General features: G+C 30.6%; 2 protein-coding genes across 4 annotated transcripts in view; both read left to right on the top strand.

The window, feature by feature from the left end:
- LOC143249804 (interleukin enhancer-binding factor 2 homolog) overlaps positions 1-13,125 on the top strand; it is a 37,111-nt gene extending 23,986 nt beyond the window's left edge. For both annotated transcript variants that reach the window (XM_076500246.1, XM_076500247.1), the window contains exons 5-12: positions 922-1,024; positions 2,074-2,139; positions 6,562-6,678; positions 7,073-7,239; positions 8,624-8,685; positions 10,691-10,805; positions 11,397-11,484; positions 12,817-13,125. In XM_076500246.1, coding sequence (XP_076356361.1) covers positions 922-1,024; positions 2,074-2,139; positions 6,562-6,678; positions 7,073-7,239; positions 8,624-8,685; positions 10,691-10,805; positions 11,397-11,484; positions 12,817-12,974 — 876 coding nt within the window. In that variant the 3' untranslated portion in view covers positions 12,975-13,125. The remainder of the gene's footprint in view (positions 1-921; positions 1,025-2,073; positions 2,140-6,561; positions 6,679-7,072; positions 7,240-8,623; positions 8,686-10,690; positions 10,806-11,396; positions 11,485-12,816) is intronic.
- Positions 13,126-26,823: 13,698 nt separating this feature from the next.
- Mapmodulin (acidic leucine-rich nuclear phosphoprotein 32 mapmodulin) overlaps positions 26,824-27,362 on the top strand; it is a 56,557-nt gene continuing 56,018 nt past the window's right edge. For both annotated transcript variants that reach the window (XM_076500243.1, XM_076500241.1), the window contains exon 1: positions 26,824-26,913. In XM_076500243.1, the coding sequence (XP_076356358.1) occupies positions 26,839-26,913 (75 nt within the window). In that variant the 5' untranslated portion in view covers positions 26,824-26,838. The remainder of the gene's footprint in view (positions 26,914-27,362) is intronic.

The raw sequence follows: 27,362 nt of genomic DNA, 5'->3' as shown, positions 1-27,362 counted from the left end.
TAGTTTCTTGTTACAATTTGTAGTCAATCAAGAAAGAAAAAGGGTAGTTTAGATTTGTTTCCTGATTTTGGTTACAAGGTCAGTCAAATTGACCACCACTGTATAGGGTTATGGTAGAGAAAATAAAATATAAAGTTTTTGTCTAAAAAAAAGTATTGTATTAATTTAGGAAGTTATAGAAGTTATGCAAATGAACTTTGACAGTTTTCAATTGAAGAAAAGTATTTTTAATCTTAAAATCAAAATAACATTGCATGTTAGTCAACATTCCAAAGGTAAAAATTCATGAGCAGGTCTTTAATTAAAACACTTAATTGAAAATCCAATATTTTGTTTGCAAAAGCCTCACAGTATTTATTGATAGTCTGTGAAATTTTGTGAAGATACAATTATATTATCAAAGGTTACAGTATTGCTAATCTCATGGTTACTTTGGTGGTTATGTAGTAGGTGGTGCAATGCATCTAGCCAGAAGTAATTTTGGATCCAGGACTTTGTTGGTTACAGATTATCTGATAACACATGTTCACCTAAAAGAATTTAAAAAACTGCATGTTACAATTAAGCCCACAAGTGACTGCATGTACTCCTTTATGTATTATTATTTAGAAAATTAGTGATTTCACAGAACTTTGCTAGTCAGTTTTTTTTACACTGAATGTGTTAACTAGTAAAAACATGTAATTATTAAATGTGATGCAGTATGTGGACTTTCGAAATGAAGATCAATATGAAAATAACTAATTTGAAGGTTAAACAAAATTTTGCATGTGTGTGTCTGTGATTATTTTTGTGTTTTTCTAATATACGAGTATGCTCTATACTTATTCAGGGAGATGAATATTTTTATTTTTTCATAATTACTTTAGTTTGTTTCTAAATTATAAATTCTTTAAAATCTTTATAATGTTTTATTCATAGCAAATTGAAGAAGTCCGTCAAGTTGGCTCTTTCAAGAAAGGTACAATGATGGCAGGGCAGAATGTTGCTGACATTGTAGTTATTCTAAAGACCTTACCAACAGGTATAGTAGCCAACCAAATCAGATCTAATCTTTCAGAATCTGCATTCATGATACTTAGTTAACTGAGAGAAATACATTATAATTAAATTGTTGAGTCACAAGTTTTTTCTCTTCAGTATAAGTTATGTACTACTTCCCACGAGAAATTTTGAAATTTTGAAGGCATGAGGGAGGACTTAAAATTCATCATATTGCATTATTCTTAGATTATGTGTAAAAGAAGCTTATACAGTGTTAAAATTTAAGATTGTTTTATTCTGGTTTGTATTTTCTCATTTTCAGCAACTTTAAATTGATGTATGAGTTGAAGTTCTCTGTCTATTTGTTGTTTTCATAATTTGTAATTTAAAATTATTTTTGTAAAAATACTTTCAGTCAGTTTTTCTAAATACTTTTCATTTTTCAAACATTTTATTGTTAATTGCAATGATATGCAATCCTGGCAAGGCATTTATTTTTTATTAGCTTGCTATTAATGATGGAACATTGTGTGCACTTGTGTTATTTGCTAGCTCTTAAGCATTAACAAGGTCAAAAATGAGAATGACTGTTCAATTGATAAAAATGAAAAAGTGAATAAAGTAAGGTGTTGTATTTAGAATCCTAATAGAGTTTATCCATGGATCTCTGAAAGTTTTATTTTAATCAGAGTTTGGAAAATTGGAAATTTTTGTCATGGAGAAAAAGACAAATAAATAAAGGCTGCTCTATAATACAGCTTGTATTAGTGAAATTAAAATATTGTTACTTTAATACAAAGTACTAAAGTCAGCTATGTGTAACTAATTTATCTTATATATGTAACAAACTTATATTTCAGAAAATATTCTTGCAGGTGATTTAAAAACTTTGTAGAAAAAAAAAGTTTTATGATTATGTACTGCTGTACTACAGCAGTGTAGTTTGATTTGAGGAAAACTATGATTGCACAATTTTTTAAAGGTTTATTGTTAATAAATTTAATTATTCTAGTTTTAGTTGTAGGTCATGAATTTTGTGACATTCTAGATAAATATTCATGTTTTGAATTTTGGTAATTTCCTCCTAAGTTGAAGCAATCCAAGCTCTTGGAAATAAAGTTATGGAAGACATGAAGCAGAGTGACCCCCTTGAAAGTAAGTTTTATTATTTAATTTAAGAGAAAGATGTTAAATTTGGTACTTGATTCTATAATTCTACAACTTTTTTCCATGATGGTAAGTTTTGATTTGAAACTGAAGCCATTGTAAAATATTTTTTGGAAGTTTGATGAGATTGATGTTGATGATACACATATTATTATGATGTAAAGGTTCAATATTAACAGTTTCCTGATAGCTAAAAACAAATTTTTAACCAGTGTTCTGTCAAGACTGCATGACTGCCAGTCATTTGCCTCACACTTTATTATTCTATTCATGCATATCCTCAGAGATAATAAGGAATCTCAACACATTGATGACCCAAATAACCAACTGGTGGATTTGCAAAGTGGCCTAATGATCCATTGGGGTTAATGGTCTAAAGATACTCCCTCAAAATTAAAAACAACAAAAAAACTGGTATTGCACATCTGGTATTTGTCACCTGATAAAATATTAAAGAACAAAACTCATTCTTTTTTAGTATAGAGGTATATTTTATTTTTGTAATGACTAACAGAGTTGAGAAATAAAACTATTTTTGACAGGGATTTACGGTTCAAACTTTATTTTGTAATATATATATATATATATATATATATATATATATTTAAGGTTGTTATTACAAAAAAACAAATTAAACAAAAAATGCTGCATCAGCTGAAAAGATCCCAGTGTTTTTGTGCTTAAAGTTATTTTAAAACCATAATGAAAGCTCAATATTAAGCCTTGTGAGACATGGATTTAACAATATATTGCGAGTCACTCACATGAGTGATGTGATACATTATCATATGAGCAAAAGTGTTAAGTATCTTTGAAATATCTCTAGCTTTCAGTAAACATTAAAAGTATTTTATGAACAAAGATAAAATTACAATATTTAATTACATTTACCAAAGTCTAATCATATGGAATCAGTGTGTGGACTGCTCTTAATGCAAACTGATTTTCATGTTAAAAGTAAGTTTTCTCTATCTGGACATTTTCAAATTTCAGTTGTGTTATCTTCAAAACCTCCTAAATAAAAATGACATATTTTTGTCATGAAAAACTTTATATATTCATCTGTTATTTTCTATACTTTATAGAGGATCAGTCAATTTGATCAACATTGTAACCACTTCAAAGAAGCTACTAAATAATTCTACATTAATTGCTTTTGTTGGTTTTTTTTAATTTTATTTCTGGAATGTCATGAAACAACAATTGTTTGTATTTAGTATCTTAAATCTTGCAACAGTCTACATCTATCTATACTTGATTTTATTGTCTTATTGCATTTTGAAATATTTCTAACTAGTGATTTTGCAAGATTAATTGTAAATTACTCAGTAAACATGTGACTCACATTGCTATATCCAGTTACATAATGTACAAGCTACTTAAGGGTATAACTTGAGAAGAATTTGTATTGTTTTTTCATAGTGATGGATTTAACCTAATAAGTTTTACATTTTTAAATTATTACATTTGAAGTAATAAATCAAGAATATACACAAGAAACAGAAATGAGGTACTTTAAGCTTCTAATTTTTTTATCGAATGTTGATGAAACATGTTTTTTTATGCAGATCATGCTACTACAATAAATAAATTTCAAACTTTGCATTCAAATAGGCATCAGAGAGCATATCAACATATTTTGTAGACTTGCATTCAAAATGTTTACCCTGTGTAATCCTGTTAATCTTTCTGGAGTATTTATGCAGTTAAAACTTTATAATTATAATTATTTTAGAGTTTGAAGTGTAATAATTAAAGCAATTTTCTAATCAGGAATAATTTTTTACACACAAATAGAGCTTAGTTAAAAAGCCTGGTAAATCACAGTGGATTTTTATGGTATTGGTATAATAATTTATATTTGTTTAGTATTTTAAAATGCATTTAAATTTACAAAACATAATTTTTCTACTTACTCCATGTGCAAAATTTGACAACACTTAGTAAGTACAAAGCATGAGTGCAAAAATTTTAACATCACAAGTTGAAGGGATCATTGTATTATCTACAGTACTGTGAAAAGTGTTAAGGCAAAGTCATGAATTAGGTTTGAGGTTACTTTCAAAGAACAATGGAAGGTAAATTGCAGGTGAAACATCAAAATGTTATTAACCTTCATATTTAATACATCAGAAACTCAGTGGAAGTGCTTCAGTTGAGTAAACTGTAAATATTTTGTGTCCCTCTTTTGCTTTAAAGACTGCAGACAGTCTTTCAGGCATTGTTGCAACATATTTAACTAATTGTTCTTTGGTAATTTACTCCAAGTGCCTCTAATACACTCCCGTAAAGTTTATTTGGTAAATTGGAAGTAACTTTTGATTTGTCAAGTTTTTGATCTATCAAATCCCAGATCTGCTCATTAGAGCTCTGTAGGGGCTATTATATCATTTGAATGATTGCAGTAACTTTTTTCTTAGCTAAGGAATTTCTGAGGTTGGATGAGAGTTTGGGGTCAGTATTATCTTGGTAGTAGAATTCTGTATCAATGATGCACAAACCACTGGGTGTACCATGATGTATCAGTTTCTTATAGTACCTGCTCTAGTAAATTATTTCATATATTTTGCAAATATATCTCATCGATTCAGCAGAACAATACCACCAAATCATCACACTGACTTCAAGATAAGTGCTATGCATTAAGGTAAGTATCATTCTCATTTCTTCCACTGGATACACAACCTCTGCTTTGAAACAAATATTTCAAACTTTTACTCATTTATCCATAACACCATTTTCCAATCATCAACAGTCCAATTTTGTATTTTTTTAGAAATTTCAGTTTCTCTACAATATATTGAGATCAAAATAAATGTTTCTTTTTTTAACTGCTACATGACCAAATAATCCATTCTGATTGAGTCTTCTTGATACTGTAGATCTGGACACTTTTCTATCATTTAATACTTGGTCATTTTTCTTATGTTTGAGATCAGTGGCAGTCCTCCTTCTGTCCTGAAGTCTTCCTAAACAAAGATATTTAACATCAGTTTAACTGAGTTTAGGTGTTCTGCCTCTTCATTTCTTATTTTCATATTTACTTGTCTTGGTCTCACAATTTAGTGTGTACTTGCCAGTGTCTGGGGATCATTTCAAGTCTTCAGTAATTTGTCAGATAGTCCAACTTGCATCAAGTAAAGCTTTTGTGCAAACTCTGTTGACAATTCTCTGTGTTTGAGGCTGTGGAATGACAACAAAATACATAGTGTTTTTATTAAGGTTTAGTTGTGAGTGCTGCTAAATTGGTTTCTTCTAACATATACTGGTTCCATATGCTAGCTTCTTGCTAGCTTTTTTCTGTGTAGTTGAAGACACTTCACGGGGTGCCATGACAGTTATTTTAGACCCTAAATTTGATCAGTATGTTCATTCAAGTAGAACCCTTATGACATGATCATGGTCAAGTGTATGGGAATTCTAAAGTATGATAAATATTCTTACTCTGGCTCATTCAGCTGTCAACATGGATCAAGCATTACCATAATGTTGAAATTTACATCTTTTAAATGGCATGGAAGAATTAGCCCCATAAAATGGAAAGAATGAAAAAATATTCTCTTGTCCTAATACTTTTGCACAGTACCATATACTTTTATTTACTGTTCCATATTTTAAGAAAAATAACAGAAAATTAAAATTTTATTTTTAAATATTAATATATGTAATTTATGGTAACTAAAATGTCATTGTATTTTATTAAGTACTGGTATGCTGACACAAAGAAAAGTAAAAGACTTGTACTTTTTTGGCCAGTTCTACTTTTCTGTATGGTATCATGAGTTGCAGGTGCTCTTCATGGTGTACATCTTGTATGACAGAATTGTTAATTACAGTTCAAAAGTCAGTGAAACAAAAACACAGTATATGTAAGTGTAAGCTTTAAGCCATTTAGTATAAACAGTTGTAGTTTACTGTTGCAATCTGTCATCATTTTAGAAAGACAAAAGGGTAATTTATATTTATTTTCTACTTTTCTAAGGTGTTTGTGAGGTTGGATACAGTTTGGGTAGCAAAACTAACAGATAAAGTTTAATGTTGATTTTAAAAGTTTTACAGATCACAGAAGTTAAAATTGAAAGTCTTTAGAGGAAAGAAGCATTTTCATTCTTAAAATCACTTTGAATGTTGGTTAGTTAATATTCTGAAAGAAAAATTTAATGAAAATATATTTAATTCAAATACATAACTGAATATATACTTGCATGTAAAAAAGCAGACTGTAACTTATTTTTCTGGCTTCCCAACTACATGTTAAGAGCCATAAAATTCAGCTAAGCTCATCAATGTATTTCCTGTGGAAATGAAGTCTGAAAGTGTACAGAAAATAACATATGCCATTTAATAGGTTAAAAATGAAATGATAAAAAATTGTTTCATTATACTTTTTTTCTCTTGTTTAACTTCTAGTTTTAACCATGTTAACAAATGAAGGAGGCTTTGAGGTCAGTTCAGCTGATGCAACTGTGAAAATTTTGATTACAACCATTCCACAGAATGTTAGAAAGTGTGATCCAGAAATTCATTGTAAGTACTTTTTGTTTGATTACAACCATTCCACAGAATGTTAGAACGTGTGACCCAGAAATTCATTGTGAGTACTTTTTGTTTCTTTGATTTTTATAACAGTTTTTAAAGCATGCATTTGACTTACTTTATTTGGTAATGAAAATTTTATACCAAGACTCGTACATTTATTTTAATGTGATATTAATCTTCTGAAGCTGCATAACATTAACTTTTTTTAAGAACAAAAAATCTTTTACAGAATGATATTAAGGAATTCAAAGTTCCTTTGTAATAAACCAAATGTTGATAGTATTCAATGATATATAACTTCAATCAACAGCCTTCATCTCACTATAATTTAGATCTGACAGTGTAATTGTAGGCTCTTATCTATTTGAATTTCTTCTTCCAGTGAGTCAGAAGATCCTTCAGAGTCACCTAGCTGCAATTCGTCATTCTCGATGGTTTGAAGAAAATGCTCATCATTCAAGCATCAAAGTTCTTATCCGAGTGTTGCGAGATATTAGGAATCGATTTGAAGGTTTCAGCTCCCTTAATCCATGGATTATTGATTTACTTGTAAGATATTAATTTTTTCTATTGCATCTCCATGGCAGATTATTAGCCAGTATGATACTGTTCTAAAGGAAAAGAAATTGACTTTTTAAGGACAATTTAATCTAAGGTACATATAATTTAATTACAAAACCATAGTAGTTAGAAAAAAATTAAGTTTTTTATTCTTTTCAGAGAAAAGCTGGGTAGTAATGCATCAAAAAATTATAAATGGAATGCTAGAGTACTTTTAGAAAGTTGCAAGTTACCTTAAATGTGCAAACATTAATTTTTTATGGACACAAGTACAGATAACTGTTAGTAAAGTACCAACTGGAATTAAATATCCCTTATTTGTAAATTTCTGTTGAACAACATATTAAGAAAGGAACTGTAAACATGGACATATAAGTATGCATACTTCTGTTTGTGTACATCAAAGAGTGAATGGTACAGAACATGTTGCATGAACATAATCTCAGTTTTAAGTCCGAGGCATTTACAAATTGTATTTTAGAATAGAAATGAGTGTATAGAAACATTTGCAAACTACTGAGTGATCTATTATCTTTCACCAGTGAATTTCAATGAGACTCGTGTAGTCAAAAACAACAAACTTCATTGTGATTTATTTTATTACTGTTACTTGCCACATTATTTGATTGATTATATTTGTTAAGTGTAAAAAATCTAAGCTATTGCTGTGACTTTTTAAATGGGAAATATAACTACAAAAACAGTATGTACAGTTTAGAGTATGTCTTACTTTACTTACTAAAAAATCCCTAATTCAGTCTGTTGCTTTGTAAGATAATGAAACAAGCCAAAGTGAGTTTCAAAATTGGTCAGATCCACATCAGGGGAGAGGGAGATGTTGGGGTATTAATCATAAGAATGCACATCTCATATATACATGTACATTTTTCAGTGTTTAAACACAGTAGTTACAATCTAACATTAGTAGTAACTAAACACTGCCAGTCTTTATTTGCTTTGTCATCCTCATCATATAGTTGTTTAATTTTAAAAAGTCTGACTTTATATATTGCATGTTAATTTTTTTGCAGTGCAATAAAACAAACCTTACAACAGGTTCATCAAACTTGTGCATTTTGAGATTCAGTAATTAATCAATGACTCTCAAATCATGCGTCTCAAATGAAAGACTAAAATTAGAATGTTGGATTTTTATATGTCTATCATACAATTACTTTCATTTTATTACTGTATAATATTACCATACTTGCACTGTTTCATATATATTTTAAATAAATTAAACCTTGAGTTTAAACTGTAATGGGTGAAGGCAAAGAAGTGATCAAGTTTAACATATTTGTAGTTTGGTTTTTTTATGTTTCATCAGAAAGAGATGTCTCATGTCAGTATATATTTTTTTTACACTGTTCAGGCTCAGTATGCTGTGATGAACAACCCAAGTCGCCAGCCTCTTCCCCTGAATGTGGCCCTGAGGTAATAAAGATTCTTTTTTCTAGTAATGTTCGATTACCAATCTTAGTTTTTGTACATTGGTTAAAGTTAACATACTTAGAACAGTAGACTGTTAAAGCTTTAGGCTTATGGCATGACACTTTCATTTCATGAAAAAACCATTAAACTCAAATCTTATGATTTATTTTTAATGGTTCTTTATCATTTCTGGAATCTTTGACATCACATTATGCTTATTACTCTCGCTACTAGTGTTGGTTAAGGTCATTCCAGATACAAAATTACAAATCTGTATTAAAAACTTATTTACAAATAAGTGAAAAAGCTTCAAAACAATGTAAACTTTCCTTTCACTCTTTATAAGGCCCAGCATGGCCAAGCGTGTTAAGGCGTGCGACTCGTAATCTGAGGGTCGCAGGTTCACATCCCGTTCGCGCCAAACATGCTTGCCCTTTCAGCCAAGGTGGCATTATAATGTGATGGTTAATCCCACTATTCGTTGGTAAAAGAATAGCCCAAGAGTTGGCGGTAGGTGGTGATGACTCACTGCCTTCCCTCTAGTCTTACACTGCTAAATTAGGGACGGCTAGCACAGATAGCCCTCGAGTAGCTTTGTGCGAAATTTCAAAAACAAACAAACATTCTTTATAACATTTTTTTTACCTTTACAAGGTTGAAGTAGTTGTAGCCTAGTAATAAAACACTTGAAGGTTGACACAGTTTTTTTAGAAATAGCTCCTAACTAACTAGAAGCCTGTAACTGTTTATTATTGTAACATTTATGCTATATATATATATCAAACTTTAACTTAAAAACTAGAGAAATATTGTTTCTACATCATAAGTGCAGGTAAGAATATTTAATGGTAGTGGATACATAGGCCTAAAGAGTTGCATAGTAGTCTTAGTTATAAATTGTTGTTGATTGTGCAGAATTTATGTATTTCTATCAGTTTATATAATTATTTTAATGCATAAAAAATATGTTAAGAGATATAAAATAAGTTAAAATTGATTGAATATATAAAATGAAACTTTACAACCTATGTTAATAAAAAAAAAATACAGGTTTCTTTCATACTTTTTTACAGTATAGTCCAATAATCACATGTAAATTTCCATACATTTTGTATGACATTATAGAAAGAAAAGGCAGTGTTAATAAGAAAGAATGTATACTTTGTTTTCAGGTTTTAGGGCAGTACTGCCAAAATGGAAGTCTTAATTTTTATTTTTTATGAAATGTTTTAACAATGAGATTTTATCAGTTTTGGAAGGAGAGAACTGAAACAAGTACTGAAAGAAATTCGTGATTTTTGTCCTGAAATTTACTAATATTATGACAGTTTCCCATAAGTTTAAGGAAAAACCTCTATAAAGAGATTACTATGTTATGGTTACACTATCGAAACCTGAGAGTGAGATGACATGACGTGATCCTAATAGATAAAGTTTCTTTAAAACTATTTATTTTGATACTTTTTAACCTCTTTTCTGTATGAAATATTTTGTATCAAGGTCTTCTGTTATTAAACAAACTTCTAAATTAAGCAGAAGTGTTAAAATGTCCCTTGTTAATTAATTATTGTATTAATAGTAAAAATAGTGTATGTTTTAAAATGTCCCTTGTTAATTAATTATTGTATTAATAGTAAAAATAGTGTATGTTTTAAAATGTCCCTTGTTAATTAATTATTGTATTTATAGTAAAAATAGTGTAATGTTTATTTTTTAGTTTAATTTTCTTAAGAAGAAAAACTGTAGCACTCTTCTGGTAAACTATATACTTGTCTTCTAACCTAAAGCAACAATCAAAAGTTATAAGTAAAATGAGAACATATAAATATACTGTAATATTCTTTGAGCATTTATTTAATGAAAACTAAATAATTATCTAGTAACTAGTGTGATAAAAGTCACATATACCAATAGTATTATTTACATTGTCTTAGTGTAATGATGTGTATACATATATTTCTACACAATTATCTATCAAATGTACCCTTAACAAAAATTATCCTTGCAGGCGTTGTTTTCAGCTTCTTGCAGCGGGTCTCTTTTTACCTGGTTCAGCAAGTATCCCAGATCCCTGTGAGAATGGGAGTGTAAGAGTTCACACTTCCTTAACACTGGAAGAACAGGTTTGTTTAACTAAGTTTTATGTGTATGCAAACATTAAATATGTATGTGAAATTTCATTTAATATTCTGTTTATTTAAACATAAACCAACATGGTAACTCTTTAATGAAAAACTGGGTACAAAAGTCATTATTCATTTTTTGTAGATGTGTAAATATCACAATGGAACTACTTCTGCTATTTGTCTAGGAATTACCGTAATTTTCTAAATAGCTGTATAGTTGATTGATACATTTAAATTAGCATAGGAGAATTTAATATTCAGTCTTGAGTCATGGAAATAATTTATATTTTTTGGATTGTCTTTTTAAGTTTTGTAAGTGGCATTTTAGTAAATGAAATATGGATAGTTAATATATTATGAATTAGTTTTCTTGCTACATCATATAGATTTATCAAAAGGAAGACAAGCTTAATTATGTTATTCAGAAATTAAAATGGAATATATATTTTTCATGGACAATTTGTTAAAAAAATAATTCCAATGTGTTAAAAGACAAAATAAAGTACAGGAAAACATGCATTACTAATTGAGTAAAATACTTGAAGTTACATGAGTAAGATTTAAATTGTAACATTCATTTTTTCCCAGGATCTTGTGTGTCTCACTGCTCAGACATTACTCCGGGTGATGGCTCATGGTGGATATAAACAGGTCCTTGGACAGGAAGGAAATCCTAGTATGTGTTGTTAGTTTGAATAATATTTGTTGCTGTAAGAAAGATTGTCAGAGCATGTCATTGTTAAACAGCAGTGTTTATCTTCTCTGATCTGCATGTTTTCAGTTAGTGCCAGAATAGTTTTATAATACAGCTATACAAACCATGAGTAAGTAAATCATAAGAGATTTTGTGAACAGACTACGAAATTCATTGGATTTCAAAAACCATTATTTGTATGTTTAATCTAACATTTTTTTGAAAGCAGATGTCAATATTAAAGTAATAAGGTTTGTCTTTAAAAAGTGGCACATAATTATTTCATTTTACGCCTTAATTTTTGCATTTCCTACATGTTTTACCACTGAATCTCAACATGCATAACAACTAACCATAAAGTACATATTATATGAATATGTATAACATGACAGAAGAAAGATTTCTAGCCCTGAAGAGCTTCTGTAGTTGATCTTGTTTATAAATTCTTGGTCCTATGAAAACAGCTGTACTCTTTAAATGGACATAGTTGTAGAAATAACAAAATAGTCACAGCAAAAACAAATTTAGAGTTGTCAAACATGATTTAGACAGTTGGAGATATATTCTCATGTTTTTTGCTCTACAAATGTACAAGTATGATGATGGTATAATCATGGATATCTTGATTTATAAACATATTGTAAATCAGAGACATGAAGATCATGTCTCAGTGAGTAGACCAACGGCTGTAAATTTTAGAATGCAATAATAATTGAGCCTTTCAAGCAATTCAGTGTCTCTTTGGTCATATATATATTCATATTTATGTGTACAATTGTAATACATGTTCTGCAATAGTTGTAAAACACAAATAATTTATCAGAATGTTAGATCCAATAAGCAACTGTGTGTCTTTATTAAATGGATTATGATTTTAAAATGTGACTCAACATTTCTCTGTGACTGGATATGTAAGTACACAATTGAAAAATCAACAACACATTTGCACGTTGTCATATTTAAAAAACTATATGAAATATACACAAAATATACAAAGTTTGGTTAAGTTGTATATTTCAGAAAATTCTATTATTTGTTAAGAAAATTGTTGGAAGCTGTCTATAAAATTATAGTTTGCAGGAAAACATTTTTTATTCTACTAATGGTATTTTTTTGTATTGAAAAGTAGATTTCTTGCTGAATTTGTAATGTTACGTTGCAAAGTTTTTTTTCTTTTATTTAACATAGAAGGTTTAAAAATCAAATTGTACCCAGACTTCAAGCAGTAATGTTTGGAAAGTTTTTATTAGCTTTATCCCTTGATTCTGTGTCAGAAAACAGCTTCTTATTAATTTTTAAAACCTTGTGTTGCAGGTGTTGCCATGGAAATGAGTGTATGGGATGGTGTTGTTGTTTCACCTCTGAGTAAGGCTTATGAGAAACCTCCCGAAAAGAAAGAAGGTGAAGAAACTGGAGAAGAGATGGAACAAGAGGCTTCTGCTGAAGAAGGCATGGAAACCCAAGAAACATGAAGGATTACCTAACTATATCTTGTCTTTTGTGTGTTTGTATTTCTGACCATTCTTACATCTCTCTTTCTAGTCTTTTTCAAACTAGATTTTCATTTTAATTAGTGTGTACTCATTGGGTTCACCAATAAAATGTCCTGTTTATTCTCTGGAATATAAATTAGTGCTTCTTATTGTTGGGGTATTTTCTTATCACTTCTGTTTAAATTTTTCATGACACGGTCAGGTGTTACAGTAACAGCTGTAGGTTATTATAACAGTGGTTAGATAAAGTGTTTTTTTTTACTAACAAAATTAATGTCTTGTTCTTCAGATTAAATTCTTTTCTGTTAAATAGCATATCTTTAATTGTTCCATTGGTTGCCCGTAGGCTGAATTTGACTTTGAAAAATAAACAGAAGCAGGAACTATTTTGAAGTTGATATTTAGGAGATAGTGAAACAAATTTAACGAAGCACCAATTAAATCCATGTACCAAAGCCAAATTTCGATGTTCACATTAAAGTTTTGTTGAAAGAGACTTTAAACCTTATGTCGGTAAAAAAAGCAGATGTTTGTGCTTGATATATTGCTTAAAAAAAACAAGCATAAAAACCTAAATAAAACAGTGTATAACCAAGAGCCATCTCAATGGTTACAATAAATTACGTCAAAATTTCTTTGTTTTTCTTCAAAATCAATGACAATTATTTATTCAGTCTAGTAAATCTGTAATAAAACATGGCACCTGTTCATCACAACAATAATAGTATTTGTAACAGTTGAATTGGCATGCTTAATGTTTTATTGTCCATGAGTTGTCTTTAATAGCTGACAGTATCTTAATTATAAAAGTACAGATATTTAAAAAAACTTCTTATCAACAGTGGTTTGTAAAACGTGCTGTTGGTTTTGTAAGTGCACATTTTTCATGCAAATATCTATTGATCATATTAGAGATCTAATGCTAGAGTAAATAGTTACAAATGACTTGAATAATACCAAAATTTGAAGTTGGTTGTGTATGAATTTTTATCTTTTTTATGAAAAATTAGACAAGTTTTGGAATTTTGTTGATAATTAACCTTTTGAAAATCTGTAAAGAGTCAAAATATGCAATTTTAAAACTTAATATATTTCTGTGTATAAGAACCAACAGTTTAAAGGCACGTTGTGTTATACATCATTAGTATGCAACCTAATGGTAGAGAATGAATTAGATCAGTGGTTCAAAACCACTGATCCGTGGATATGTCATAGCATCATATAGAAATTAAGCTTGTTTTTTGACTGCAATTTGATAATGTCAGTTTGTAAAAACATTACTTATAACTTGTGTGTATTTGATAACAATATGTATAGCAGTTATATAATTAAAATATATCATGCTCTGAACAGTATGTGATTGTTATATAATCATGGATATTGTCGTAGCACTTGTCTGTCTAGATAGGGTCTACCATATGGTAGGTGTTGAGTTTCACTCACAACCATTCAAATTGGAAAGGTTTAGGTTAGTGAACCTGTTCCAGAATCAGGTGTATAAGTATGCAAAAGTATTGACCAAATAATCGTATTTGAAATATAGATCACCCCTTAGAATATTTCTTTCTCGTTCTTGGGTTTCTGAATAAATACTAAGTTATACAGCCTTTTCTTTAATCCTTATGTGTAATACTAATAGTCGTTTTAAGAATATATCTGTGAATGCAACAAAAAAGAATTACAGCACATCAGTTGTAGACGTAGTGAAATGGAAAAGATATAATTTGAATGTTACTGTGTTCAAATGGGTCTTCAGGAAGGACCAAGGTAACTTTATAGAATTTCAATATTAAAATTCAGGGTTTGATTCCATGTAGTCTACACAGCAAATAGCTCAATATGGCTTTTCTGTAAAAGTAATGAACAATGTCCAAAAGGTGAACAAAGAGTATATGGATTTCTTATTTTGAAATCCTAAAGCATGCTGCATATGAAACCAAAGCAACGTTATCCAATCAGAACTGAGACACACACGTCAGAGGCAGAGAATAAATGAAAACATGGATTGTGAAAAGTTAACACTAACTGGATGGTTGATTTGTAGAGTTTGTTTTTCACTTCTGTGACAGTATAAACATTTGTGGTGTTGATTTCATTCTTTCCCTTGCTGCTTAAGCTTTAAATTGATGTATAATTTAGTTGGTTTATGTGAAATAATTTGAATAATTAATTGGAAATGAATTGTTTGGTGTTTACTTTCATTTTAATCAGTCTAAAGTCCTTATTTCGTTTTAAGAGTCCAAAACTAGTAATGTATACATCAATAGGCTATAAGCACCTTAAACAATGCTTAGCCGTAAGTGACCTCACTGGAGGTAATTCTGTTATTCAGCTTTCTCAAAATTGTAATACACTTGCATGTGCTCAAATTATATTCCACTTTTCACAGTTTTATGAACTTGTATTTTACATTTTGTAATATACTAATAAATAAGAGATGCTCTACGTGAACCTGAACAGTTATATGGACAGACGACAGAAGCTTGAAGAAATAACATTCCACATTAATAGCAAATATATAAAAGTAAATACAAACAATTATTTTGACAACATTCTTTTGCTAGTATTATACACACTTTCAAATTCTTATTAGCAGTATATTAAGCTGCATAATACAGTTGCATTTTTAGTTTAAACTTCGTATATTTTATGGTTTTTCCTTTTTCTTTATTACTCTAGTTTTTCTCTTACCACTGTAGACTAGATGTCAGCATTTGTTTCAATGGTTTTGGTTTTTTTTTAGAACTTTGTTTTACCTTAATTTTCTTTTATGAATTTTACTAAATTTACTTTAACTTTTCACCGAATGTTTGGTGCTGATAGCCTAGCTGCTTTATGCCATAATACACCAAACCAACCAACCAATCCTTTTTTTTAAGCATTGCCTACATATTGTTTTGTAAATAGCTGGTCCAAACAGTGTAATGAATTCAAGGATATGCAAGTATACATCTGTAAATTTTCAGGGTAAGAATAAAATAGCTTCATATAATTTCATTTTAATTTATCAAAAACAAAACATTAGATATATTTAAAGTAACCAATTAAATAAAACATTTTATCCAATTTTATTAAAAGATTGGTGATATTCTTTTTCTTGTTATCTTTAAACTTATTACTGGACATAATTCAGTATTATCAGTAATGTAAAACTCATCATTATCTGATTCATTCAAATAAATAGTAATTATTATCTGACAAGATTGACAAAATGTTTATTTTGCTAACAGTTAGAAAAAGGGAAAAAACAAGACTATCCCACTAACAGAAATTGTAGTCTGTCCAGTGTCCTTGCAATACAGAATAGGATCTTCATGACAAGTATAATTAAAAAAATAAATTCACATTTTGCAAATGTTCAATTTATGTAAAATAATATTAATTTCTTATATTTGTCAATGTACTACAACAGGACCTTTTGCTCCATACTTTCAATTTTATAAATTATCATGCATTCTAAAAAAAAAAAAAAAGTATCATTTCTTAGCTGGAATACCCATCCCCTGTAAGGAAGTCATGTAAACTTATGAACAGTTTCTTAGCTGGAATACCCATCCTCTGGAAGGAAGTCGTGTAAATTCATGAAACGTTTCTTAGCTGGAATACCCATCCCCTGTAAGGAAGTCATGTAAACTTATGAACAGTTTCTTAGCTGGAATGCCCATCATCTGGAAGGAAGTCATGTAAATTCATGAAAAGTTTCTTAGCTGGAATACCCGTCCCTGGAAGGAAGTCATGTAAATTCATGAAAAGTTTCTTAGCTGGAATACCCATCCCCTGGAAGGAAGTCATGTAAATTTATGAAAAGTTGCTTTCTTTATATGTAATTGTAAAAGTCACCCATAAAAACTGAAAAACAATATGAAATCTCAAATTTGCATATATCTCAACATGGGCACAACAAATCATCATGCCAAATTTGTTGAAGGACTATCAACAGGGGACTGAAGTAACTGAAAAGTAACTGTGAAAATATGTTTGTACCCTCACATGGACCCAACGAACGTTTATACCACATTTGGTGAAGGTCCAGCTCCAAGACAGAAGTGGTATAAAACGTCCGTAAGAACTGCAGTATTGTAGCAAATCTGAATTTATTTATGCACTCCCGTATACATTCAGTGAATCTTCATATCAATTTTGGTAAAATCCATCCACACCCTACCAAGTAGGACTGACAACATAGAGTACTATTATACAGGAAAACCTGTACAAGCCGCAAATATCAAAATTTTTGCAGCGTTATCTTATAAAAGACTCTCAATATGGCGGAACCTGAGTAACACGGGCGGAAAACTATCTTTCAGCTACCTCATCCATCAACAAGAAAGATTAGAACCTGAGTAAGAAGGAAAAATGTTTTTGATTAAATATTAATTTATTATTTAATTAAAAATTCCTTTAAATATTAATAAATTATTGTTTAATTGATAATTTGTTTAAATAATAAATTTTCGGACATTTTGTTACAGTAAGTATTGGTTAGATATATTCCGTTCTTTTTTCTGACGTCACTATTTTTGCAGTTAAATTAGATTCATGATTTGTAGAAATATGTTTGTTTTAAGTGCAAAACTCTACTTTTCAAATAGTTTCTACGGAAAAATGAATTCCTATCTTCCCTAATTTTGAAAGTTAGGGAGAATTTACTTAATACTCTCAGTTTTAAAATAAGTTATTTATTATAACGATTCTAGTGAAATCCAAACTCTGATTGAAAAGATTGACGCAGACGATTCTGTGAACGCGGAAGGTTTTGTGAACGTTGACAAGAATGTTTTAACAGAAACTGATGAAATTGATTTAAAATCTATAATAGAATCACTAGATGATAACAGTATGAAAGATTTAGAAGATGAACAAAATGGAAAAGATAGTGAGGAAACAGAAATTCCTACTTGTATTCCAGAAATTCCAAATTGTATGCAAAAATGAAGGCCGTAGAATTGGCGTTCTCTTTTAACCGAATGAGAAAAGCTCTTTGAAAAAAAGAAATTTTAAATTGGACACTTTCTTCAACCAAATTTGATCAAGATTTTGTGTACTTATGTATACTTTGAATGCCTTTCTGTTCTTATTCTAATAAATATAGCATAAACGGTATAATAACTTTATTCACAAACATCTTACTTCCCTTGAGTCAAGCAAGTATAACGTTCTGCTCAAAAATTACATATAATTAAGGAAATGCGTGTTCACCGTTTAAGCCGGAAATCTTGCTTAATCCGGAAATTTTACTCGGTCCCATGAGATTCCGCCTTAGACAGGCTTTACTGTATTTGTTTAGATTCAATGCAGTTTTGATACGTAATTGTAACTAAAAGTGTGAACTTTATATATTCGTATTCAAAATACGTATAATGGAATTCCTACAGCTCGTAACTGAAATATGTAATTAGTGGTTTAAAAACAAAATTCAAAAAGTTTTCTGTACTTAGATAACAAGTTACGTAATGTTGTGTAGTTGTTTTAATCCTTTACAATCAGTGAGTATTTTTTGAAGTTTGTTTAGATACAATCAAATATGGTGGCTTACCGAAGTATAGGTGAAAAATAGCCTAAAAAAATAATTGTGAATATTTAAATTATGTCGAAACATTTCAGTAACATAAAATTGTTCTGGGCTTTTTATTAATTGTTTTGCTATTCTAATACTTTAAATAATTTTAAAATAAATATTTCTTTTGTTACCCAACAAAATCACACCATATTCTTCCAGTAACATGCAAAGATTCTTGAATTTGTAAAATTAGATATAGTTGACGTTATGTAAAATAATTGTATTCATTAAAATTTTTGCCTGTCGCTACTTCAATCAGCATGTTGTCCCTCCACTTATATGGACGCTTACCTTCCACTACGTCATAATTTATAACAAAACCCTCTGGAGATGCACCTAAACTACCAATGGTGAAGTAATTCTTGACAACAAAAAACCCACTTGAAATAGGAATGTATCTCAGAACGGCCGGTATAGGTATTAAGACTTTTGTTGAAAAGCAGAGAACAACGTTTCAACCTTCCTAGGTCATCTTCAGGTTGAAATTTAAGTAAAATCAACCTGAAGATGACCTAGGAAAGTCGAAACGCTGTTCTCTGCTTATCAATAAAAGTGTTAATATCCATCCAGCCGTTCTGAGATTCATAAACTACCAATGGGCATCAAGTTATTTAGTGTTTCCATAGTAGGCTGTTAGTGATATACGTTCACGTGTAATTTCCCCAGTCAATAGCAAGAGCTGCTGATGATTGGTGTTCTTGGAAAAGTGCCCAGAAGAGAGAAATGAATGTAACCTGTTTCTTACAAGTGCCTTCAGAACTTGACTAAAATTACTGGTATTTTACCCTACATGTCTATGATTTATTATCTCTCTCTCCTTTCTTGTTTTTATTCAGTTATTGGTGTTGCTCTTTATTGAATATATACGAATAAATCTTTTATAAAAAAAATTATTTTCTAGAAATTACCCTGTTGGAGACGGTTTTAAATTTTCCATTTGCTGTTATGTGTGTGTGTATATATCTATCCATTTTTTTTTTTTTTTTTAAATACACAAGTGGTACATTTAGAATACCCTTCTTTGACCCTTATTCAGAAGTTAATAAAATGCCAATAACGGGTCTACTTGATTTAACTCACCAAATAAAAACTTACAGTCCTCATCACTCACTTTACACACTTAGGTATTGTTTTACTGATGTGTCCAAATAACACTGACAGTTAAAACCATTTCCTCAGAAGAAGTCGTTTTGACCATTGATATGGTGTGTCAGTTTTGTTTAAATTATTTTGAGTAAATCGACAGGGATGACATTATAGATTTCTTTCTGGACAGCTACATCCAGTGTTAGAAACCATTTTTGTTGTTTCCACCTGAATAGGAATGATAACATGCCTGTTTTAGTATAAACTTTGTACAAAATTAATTTTCACCATACTATCGTTTTCAACAGCTTATCTTTAACTCCTAAAGTAAAAATAAAATAGAACCAGAAAATGCAAAATCATCCCAACTCGTACGTTAAGCATGAATATTAATTATCTCTACTTTTACTAATACTATTAATTCACCAGTTATCTCGGTAGTGTATAACTTATAGTAATATAGTGTTGTTTGTTTTTCATGCTGGCTACTATTTTCCTTCCAATTTATTTGTTTTGTTTTTGAATTTCGCGCAAAGCTACACGAGGGCTATCTGCGCTAGCAGTCTCTAATTTTGCAGTGTAAAACTAAAGGAAATGCAGCTAGTCATAACCACCCACTGCCAACTCTTTGGCTACTCTTTTACCAACGGATAGTGGGATTGACCGTCGCATTATAACGCTCCCACGGCTGAAAAGGCGAGAATGTTTGGTGTGACCGGAATTCATACTCGTGACCCTCAGATGACGAATCGAATACCTAAACAACCTGGCCATGCCGGGCCTTCAAGGAAAAAAACCTTTAACCTTGCCTGCCTCAGGGAATAGATACAGACTCATGGTCAAATTTGTGTACGTTGCTGTTTAACCTTATTTAAACAAAAGGATGTATACATGTTTAGGACCTTGTGCATCAGCTAAACAATATTTGTATAACTATATGCAGAACACATGCAAGGAAATTACCTTTATATAGTTTAGTACATTTTAAACCAGCTGTAGAATAGTGAAAACAACCATTTTTTCAACTGTGGCAGTATATTTTCGATTCAGCCTAAAATAGTTTATCGTTATTGTTAAGTATGTATAGACCGACTATATCCTTTATCTGTAAAGTCATACTACAGACTTAATTTAATGGTAACGTGAATAACACTTCACTATAACTTTGTCCTGGTTTAAGAATATGGGTGTTGACTGTAAAATGTTTGTAGTTATTACATGTTTCTATTAAATATCATTTCATAGTATCCAGTAACTTTGCCTTTCTTATATTTTAATTATGCTATCATATGGGGCAAGTATAAAGAATGTTGTTACGATAGAAATAAATAAGAAAGTTTCAAACTAATATGGTTTCTTGTAGGTCAGCAGTAAGTTGAATTAATATAATGCTACGAACGTATCGGAGATAGCCCGTTATGTAGCTTTGTGCTACAGGAAAAAAAACAAATAATTTTACTTCTTTCTTTATATTAAACGATTTATATCTAAATATTAGAATATCTTAAAAATTAATGATATTTATTTATATGTGAAATCTGAACTTTTCATGTTTTATCATGCACAATTTCAGACTAATATTTTAATATCTTCCCACATGTTTAGCCTTTTATCAATCATCACTGATTTCTACAGTAGTCGCAGTGAACAAGAATATCATGTTTCATTTCAACTTTCCACAACTACTAAACAATATGTTTTTATTTTGGTATGTTGAGGCAACTTTTACGCGAGTGTTATGTATATAGTTTTACGTTCTTGTAAGCTGAATGTAGGAAGGTCGTTGTGTTAATCCTCTCTTTTAGATAAATAATAGAAACTATAGTGATTGTTCAATAGGATTATACCTACTTTTCCCTGTTTCTGTATCGTGCTTTCCTGCAGTGAGGTTATGCTCATTCCAAAGTGGGGTTACTGAGAGTTCGTAGTTCCCTTAAATAAGTTTATAAAGTTAATAAATTTTAACGTATTTATACTTGGAAATGTAAAACAATGAACTAAGGCTTTTGTCTGACATGACTGTGTGGTATTTAGTTATTTTGAATTCCAATCTTCTCTCTATCCTGGCAGTCATTCAGCAAAGAATAAATAGACCATTTGAAAGTTGGGGTTTGGTTTGTTTTCATATTTCGCGCAAAGCTACAGGAGGGCTATCTGCGCTTACCGTCCCTAAGTTAACAGTGTAAGACTAGAGGGAAGGCAGCTATTTTTCTAGTAAAAACTGGTTTCTCAACAAGTATGGGGTAGGAAAACATGCAAAAACACAACAGATTAAATTAAGAAATGAGAGAAGTGTGTTGTTGTTGATAACGTAACCGAATTTTAAATTTATTGAGAAATAAAATCATTGAACACGTTTATATTACAGAAAAACAACATTCAGTTAGACACAACAATGTGCATACCCGCAGAGAAAAGTGGACGATCCCCTATACCAGGTCAGAGGACAGCTTACCAGATTTCCATCTTAAAATGAATCTATGCCACATTGGTCACGATGAAAGACAAAGTATGACTGACCGAAGAAAATATCTATGAATTTAGAATGATGATTTAACTGCTTTCTTTGTCCAGTGGCGTCACTTCATGATCTCTCTTCCCATTGATTGGCTGTCAGCTTCATTTACTATCACATTATGCCAGCAAAAGATATTTCAATGACCCGTTCAAGCTGGGTTCTACATATAGTGGCTAAGACAGTGTTAACAATTCTGTACCACGTGTCGACACAAAGGAAGTGCAAATATTATATAACCAGCCCCCTATGGCCACATATCAACAACTGGAAGTCAAAACATCACTATAATGTCATCAGCAGTGGAGGTCCTGCACTCCCACTAGTTGAGCAAAGCCTGCAGTTATATCAGTTACAGGTGATGCCGTCAACTTTAATACTGATTCCAGTGAAACAGGGGTTAGAATTATTAGCAAATAAAACATTAGGAGTCACTCCTCAAAAATAGCATTTAACGGTGCGACCAAGATGTGATTTTTACACATGCGCACCTACCTCTCCAAGGTCTATTATATCCTGAAACTCAAGAAATGCTTAAGTTCTTTTGATGGTCGACCTTACTTCAGGAAGGTCTCAATAAACCAATGACCAGGAACATGTTGGTCTATCAGTCATAATAAACTCATCAGCCATCAAAGCCGTGCCTTGAAAACACCACCATTATTATTAATGCATGTGTTTCCATTGTTTGTTGTAACAGTTTTTTGTATTTTAATTGTCTTCCATAGTTGATCTTTATAAAATAAATGTTCTTTTATACATACTTCTGTAACTTTTACTACATGTAAAAGACTTAATTCTGTATGTTTATTAACTGCCTGTCAAGTGTTTATTGGACCAGACTCTTTACAGTAGGTGTCTGTGACTTGTTGGCGATAAATTTCAACAATAAATGGACAACACACAATTCACTTGTTTTAAAATAATTTATCAAAAAGATGTCAATTGTGTGTACAAGAATTCATTATACTATTAGTTATCACATTTTTACCCACAGATTTAAATAATTATCTCTTTTTTTTTTCCTTCAAAATCAACATAGGCGTTTAATTACTTTAGAACACCTTTTGACAAGACAAATTATTTCTTACCATCTCTGTCATCACAATTGAGTCAGTTATAAATTCACTCTAGAAATGGCCCTTAATGAAGAAATTAATAATCCCACAGTATAACTTACTTTTCGCCTGAGGTCACGAGTTCGAATCCTTCTCCCACCAAAGATGCTCGCTCTTTTAGCCACGGGACGTTATAAAGTTGTGATTAATCTCACTATTTGTTGATAAAAGAGTAGCCCAAGTGTTGGTGAGGGGTGGTAATGACTAGCTGTTTTTCTCTAGTCTTTCACTGCTAAATTAAGGACAATTAGTTCAGATAACCATTGTGTAGTTTTGCAGGAAACTCAAACCACACCAAACTAACCATTCTCTCTCTATGCGCATATTTATAAACAACCAGCAGAAATAACTATCTCTCTAGTAACAACAATAGCCAACATAACGAGAAAGACTTAGAAGCTTCAAGTAAGCTGATATCAACAATATTAGAAAAGCTTGGAACAAAAATTAAACTGCATATGCTAGGCAGAACTCACACAGAGTTACGTAACAAAACTTGTCATAGCCATTAATTTTAAAATAATCAGCTTTTTAACACTCTTTATGAAAAAAATAACTTTTCAAGTGAACAGTCCTTTATAACCAACAGGACTCTTTTTGTACGTTTTTGTGTAGAGCTATATATTTTTGTTTTATTATTTTGTACTTTTCAGTATTTGATTATTTAACGATTATTTAATACCTTTAACGTATTTGTAAAGTGTAATGATTCTATGTTAAAGTTTCTTTTATTTTGCAGTTAATGAATCAGATTTGGTATTCGAGTTTATATATTTTTCAAATAAAGGGTATTATTGTCTTTTACTGTGAAATAGCTCATTTTTATAAATTTTCCTTTTACCTTATCAAAGATTCTTTATTAAAGGATGAATGTAAGTGTATATGTGTAAATATAGACACGCACAAAATTGTTGAAAGAGTGTTGTTCGAAAATTTCAAAGCCAAACACTTAAAATCAGTATACCAAACGACAACAGCAACAAATTTGTTTAAGATGAGTTACATTGATAAACCTTTCTACCAAATATATAACACATTGAACAAAGAAATATACAGACAGGCCTTCTTCTGTACAAATTATCGAAGCAAAATGCTGTGTAACAACAATTTGTTTGTTTCTTTAGAATTAAGCACAATACTCCATGATGGACTATCTGTGTTCTGCCCACCGCAGGTATCGAAACTCGGTTTTTAGCGATGTGAGTCCGTAGGCATACCGCTATGTCACTGGAGGCCATGTAACAACAAAGACAAAATCGAAAAGTACAGTAAGAGTGATGTTTATCAATTAACTGTCAATACTGCAACAGTGTATACGTAAGTCGAATAGAACGTTCCATACATCCGAGAATTAAAGAACATTCCAGAAGCTGGACATTAAGAAAAATAGATTCATCCTTTGTATCCTGCTTTATTAAACCTACACACCAAGTTGATAAGAAAAAGAAATTGCAAAATGTTGCACATCTGTGATAAAAGTAAAAAACTAGATAGTTTGAAAATTTCGGAAATAAATAGAAGTTTAAAAACAAATCCAGAAAAAAGTGTAAACGAACAAACCGACTTAAGTTCCTCACTTGTCTCAACGTGAATTTCAAGGTTACTTTCGGTTCTTTGTTTAAACTATATATAAACCTGTTTACAAACCATTTAAGCACTCTCGTTTCCTTCACCCATCCACATCTAATTCTAGGCAGTGGATCTACGGATACCCCTTCCCCCGCCATAAAGGGCCATAAGTCCTATATAGGTTGTTTGTTTAGAGAAGCATTTCAGAACTCCACGTCTACCAAAATTCCAAACGTGAAGTTTATCCCTTCGTCTGTATTAAGAGCGGGGCTGAAAAGCTTCTGAGCACCCATCAGAAAATTCATGTTGAAAGAATTATCGCGATGATGATGACAGTCTGTATATTCGACGTTACGGCAGTGAAAGTGGGTTTTATCGTGGTTCTCTTCCCCTCCCAACAGTAAAATTTATTCTCTGGTTTATATTTATATATCCCTGCTCAGAAAAAGACCATTCTTTTGTTTGCTTATATAATTCATATTACTTAAGTCATTTATGAAGTGTTTTTAATTATGTTAAAATTGTATTGATTGAACTAATTCAATGTTTGCAATTTACCAAATTATCGTACATCAGTTATTCGAGCACTAACAACAAATTATCTCTCCAGCTCAATTTTTAAATGCGTGTTTACTTGAAGTGTGAAAATAAAATATTGTAAAATTATTAGCGTGATTTAATAACTTTTCAGCATCGAATGTCTACAAATATCTAGCTTCAAACTGTCGATGACAGATGGAATAAACCAAGTGCGCAGTAGTTTGAAACTGGTTTATCGCACGTGGTTGTAGCTGAAAACTTGTAAGTGGTATTGAAGTGTTTATTTTCGTTTGTGTATCAAAGCTGTTTTTTTTTTTTTTTTTGCTGTTGTATTTGTATAAGAATATTTTCTGAGATGTATGAAACAAGCCTGACTAACTGAGAAAAAATTTTGCATATATGTAGGTGTATAGGAACTGAAGTTAGTTATGTTCAACCGTACGAAAGGCAACGAAACTGAGTAGGGTCAAAAGATATATGACTACTACTGAAGAGTACTTGTAATTTGTAGTTTATTATTAGTTACATCATTGTTACGTACATGCTCAAGTTTTAAGTGGTCAGTTCTGAAAAATAACTTAAGATCGCACTATTTTTTTTTTATGGTATTTCCAAATGGCCATTTTCTGGTCATGTGTTTCATTTCTACAAAATGTATTGGAATTTAATTTAAATAAGACAGGTTATTTATAAAAATTACAATCCATATTTATTTAGTCTTAGTTCTAAAGAACTTCTTTATGCAATAGTAAAGAACGTCATAAAGTATAATTGTTAATTTCAGTTTCTAGAAATAAAATGAATATTTAAATGCTAAAGTTTTCAACAACCCAAGTTTAACGTAAAACAGTTTATGAATGCTAAGTTTGAAAGGTCAGTCATGTCAGTTGAGGTGGTTTTATTTCTCCAATGGGGTGGTAAATCTACAGAATCAGTTTCAATGTGTAGTGGTAGTTAGAGGCGGCAGTTTAACAGGAGTTTAAGAAAAGGATTGATGAATATTTGGGGAATCCAGAATGGACCAGATCATTTATAAATTGATACTGAATTTCCTGTGTTAACTCTGAAATATTTATGTATTCTTCCCAAATTATTTGGTCCAAAAATAAATTAATTATGTTTCATAAGCAAGTCACAAAAATTAACTTTTATAAAGATTTCTTAGGTCCTTTAAGGGTAAAACTCTCATTAAAGATGAGAGGACAAGTATACTGTATGTATACTTAAGAGTTCAATCTGCTGATAGAATATCATGAAAATGTAGAAAATATCCAAGTTGCAATTTCAGTGAAAAAAAAAGGACATGTGCTAACTGTTACTGTTTGAAAGATGGTTTGGCAAGTGGACACAATCAGAAAGGTGTTTTTAATGTTGGACATCTTGTTTTGAATATTATGTTTAAACTGTGTTTTAAGGCACTTGCATGTTCCTTCTTTTAGGTCAATGATGTAGGAAATGGATAGTGAAATGCATCAGAACTTCAAAAATTCTGTTTGTAACCCACCTAACTACTTTGAAAAAAAGGAACATGTAAGTGTTCTAAAATGCCATTGAAACATAATGATAATTACTAGTATTTTCAACATACTTCTTTCTATCAGGTCACTTTCTCTGAGAGGAATATGTCCATTATTTAGGCTCATCACTATGAGCTACTGAAATTTAGAGAAAATTTCCTTAATTTGTCAACTTTATATGAAGCCAAATAGTTTATTATGATTTTAGTGGAAGAAGCTGTTTTTAACTTAATTTATTTTACTAAGTTGTATGTAATCAAAGATGTAGTTCCAGATGCCTTGAGTATTAGTTATCATCATGTCACCAAGTGGTTGTTGTGTTTACCAACTAATGGGATGATAAAAACTTGAAACTTGGTAGATGTTTTAAGTTACCAATAAAAGAGTAGTTGGCTAATCAAAGTGGGAGAAATTTGAAGAAAATGAGGATGTTTTGTTACTGTAATCAAGGTGGGATATTGA

Source organism: Tachypleus tridentatus, chromosome 4 (genome assembly GCF_004210375.1).
Source record: "Tachypleus tridentatus isolate NWPU-2018 chromosome 4, ASM421037v1, whole genome shotgun sequence".
Taxonomy (NCBI): Eukaryota; Metazoa; Arthropoda; class Merostomata; order Xiphosura; family Limulidae; genus Tachypleus; species Tachypleus tridentatus.
Note: the sequence above shows the minus strand (reverse complement) of the source record. Positions and strands in the feature narration are given on the sequence as shown.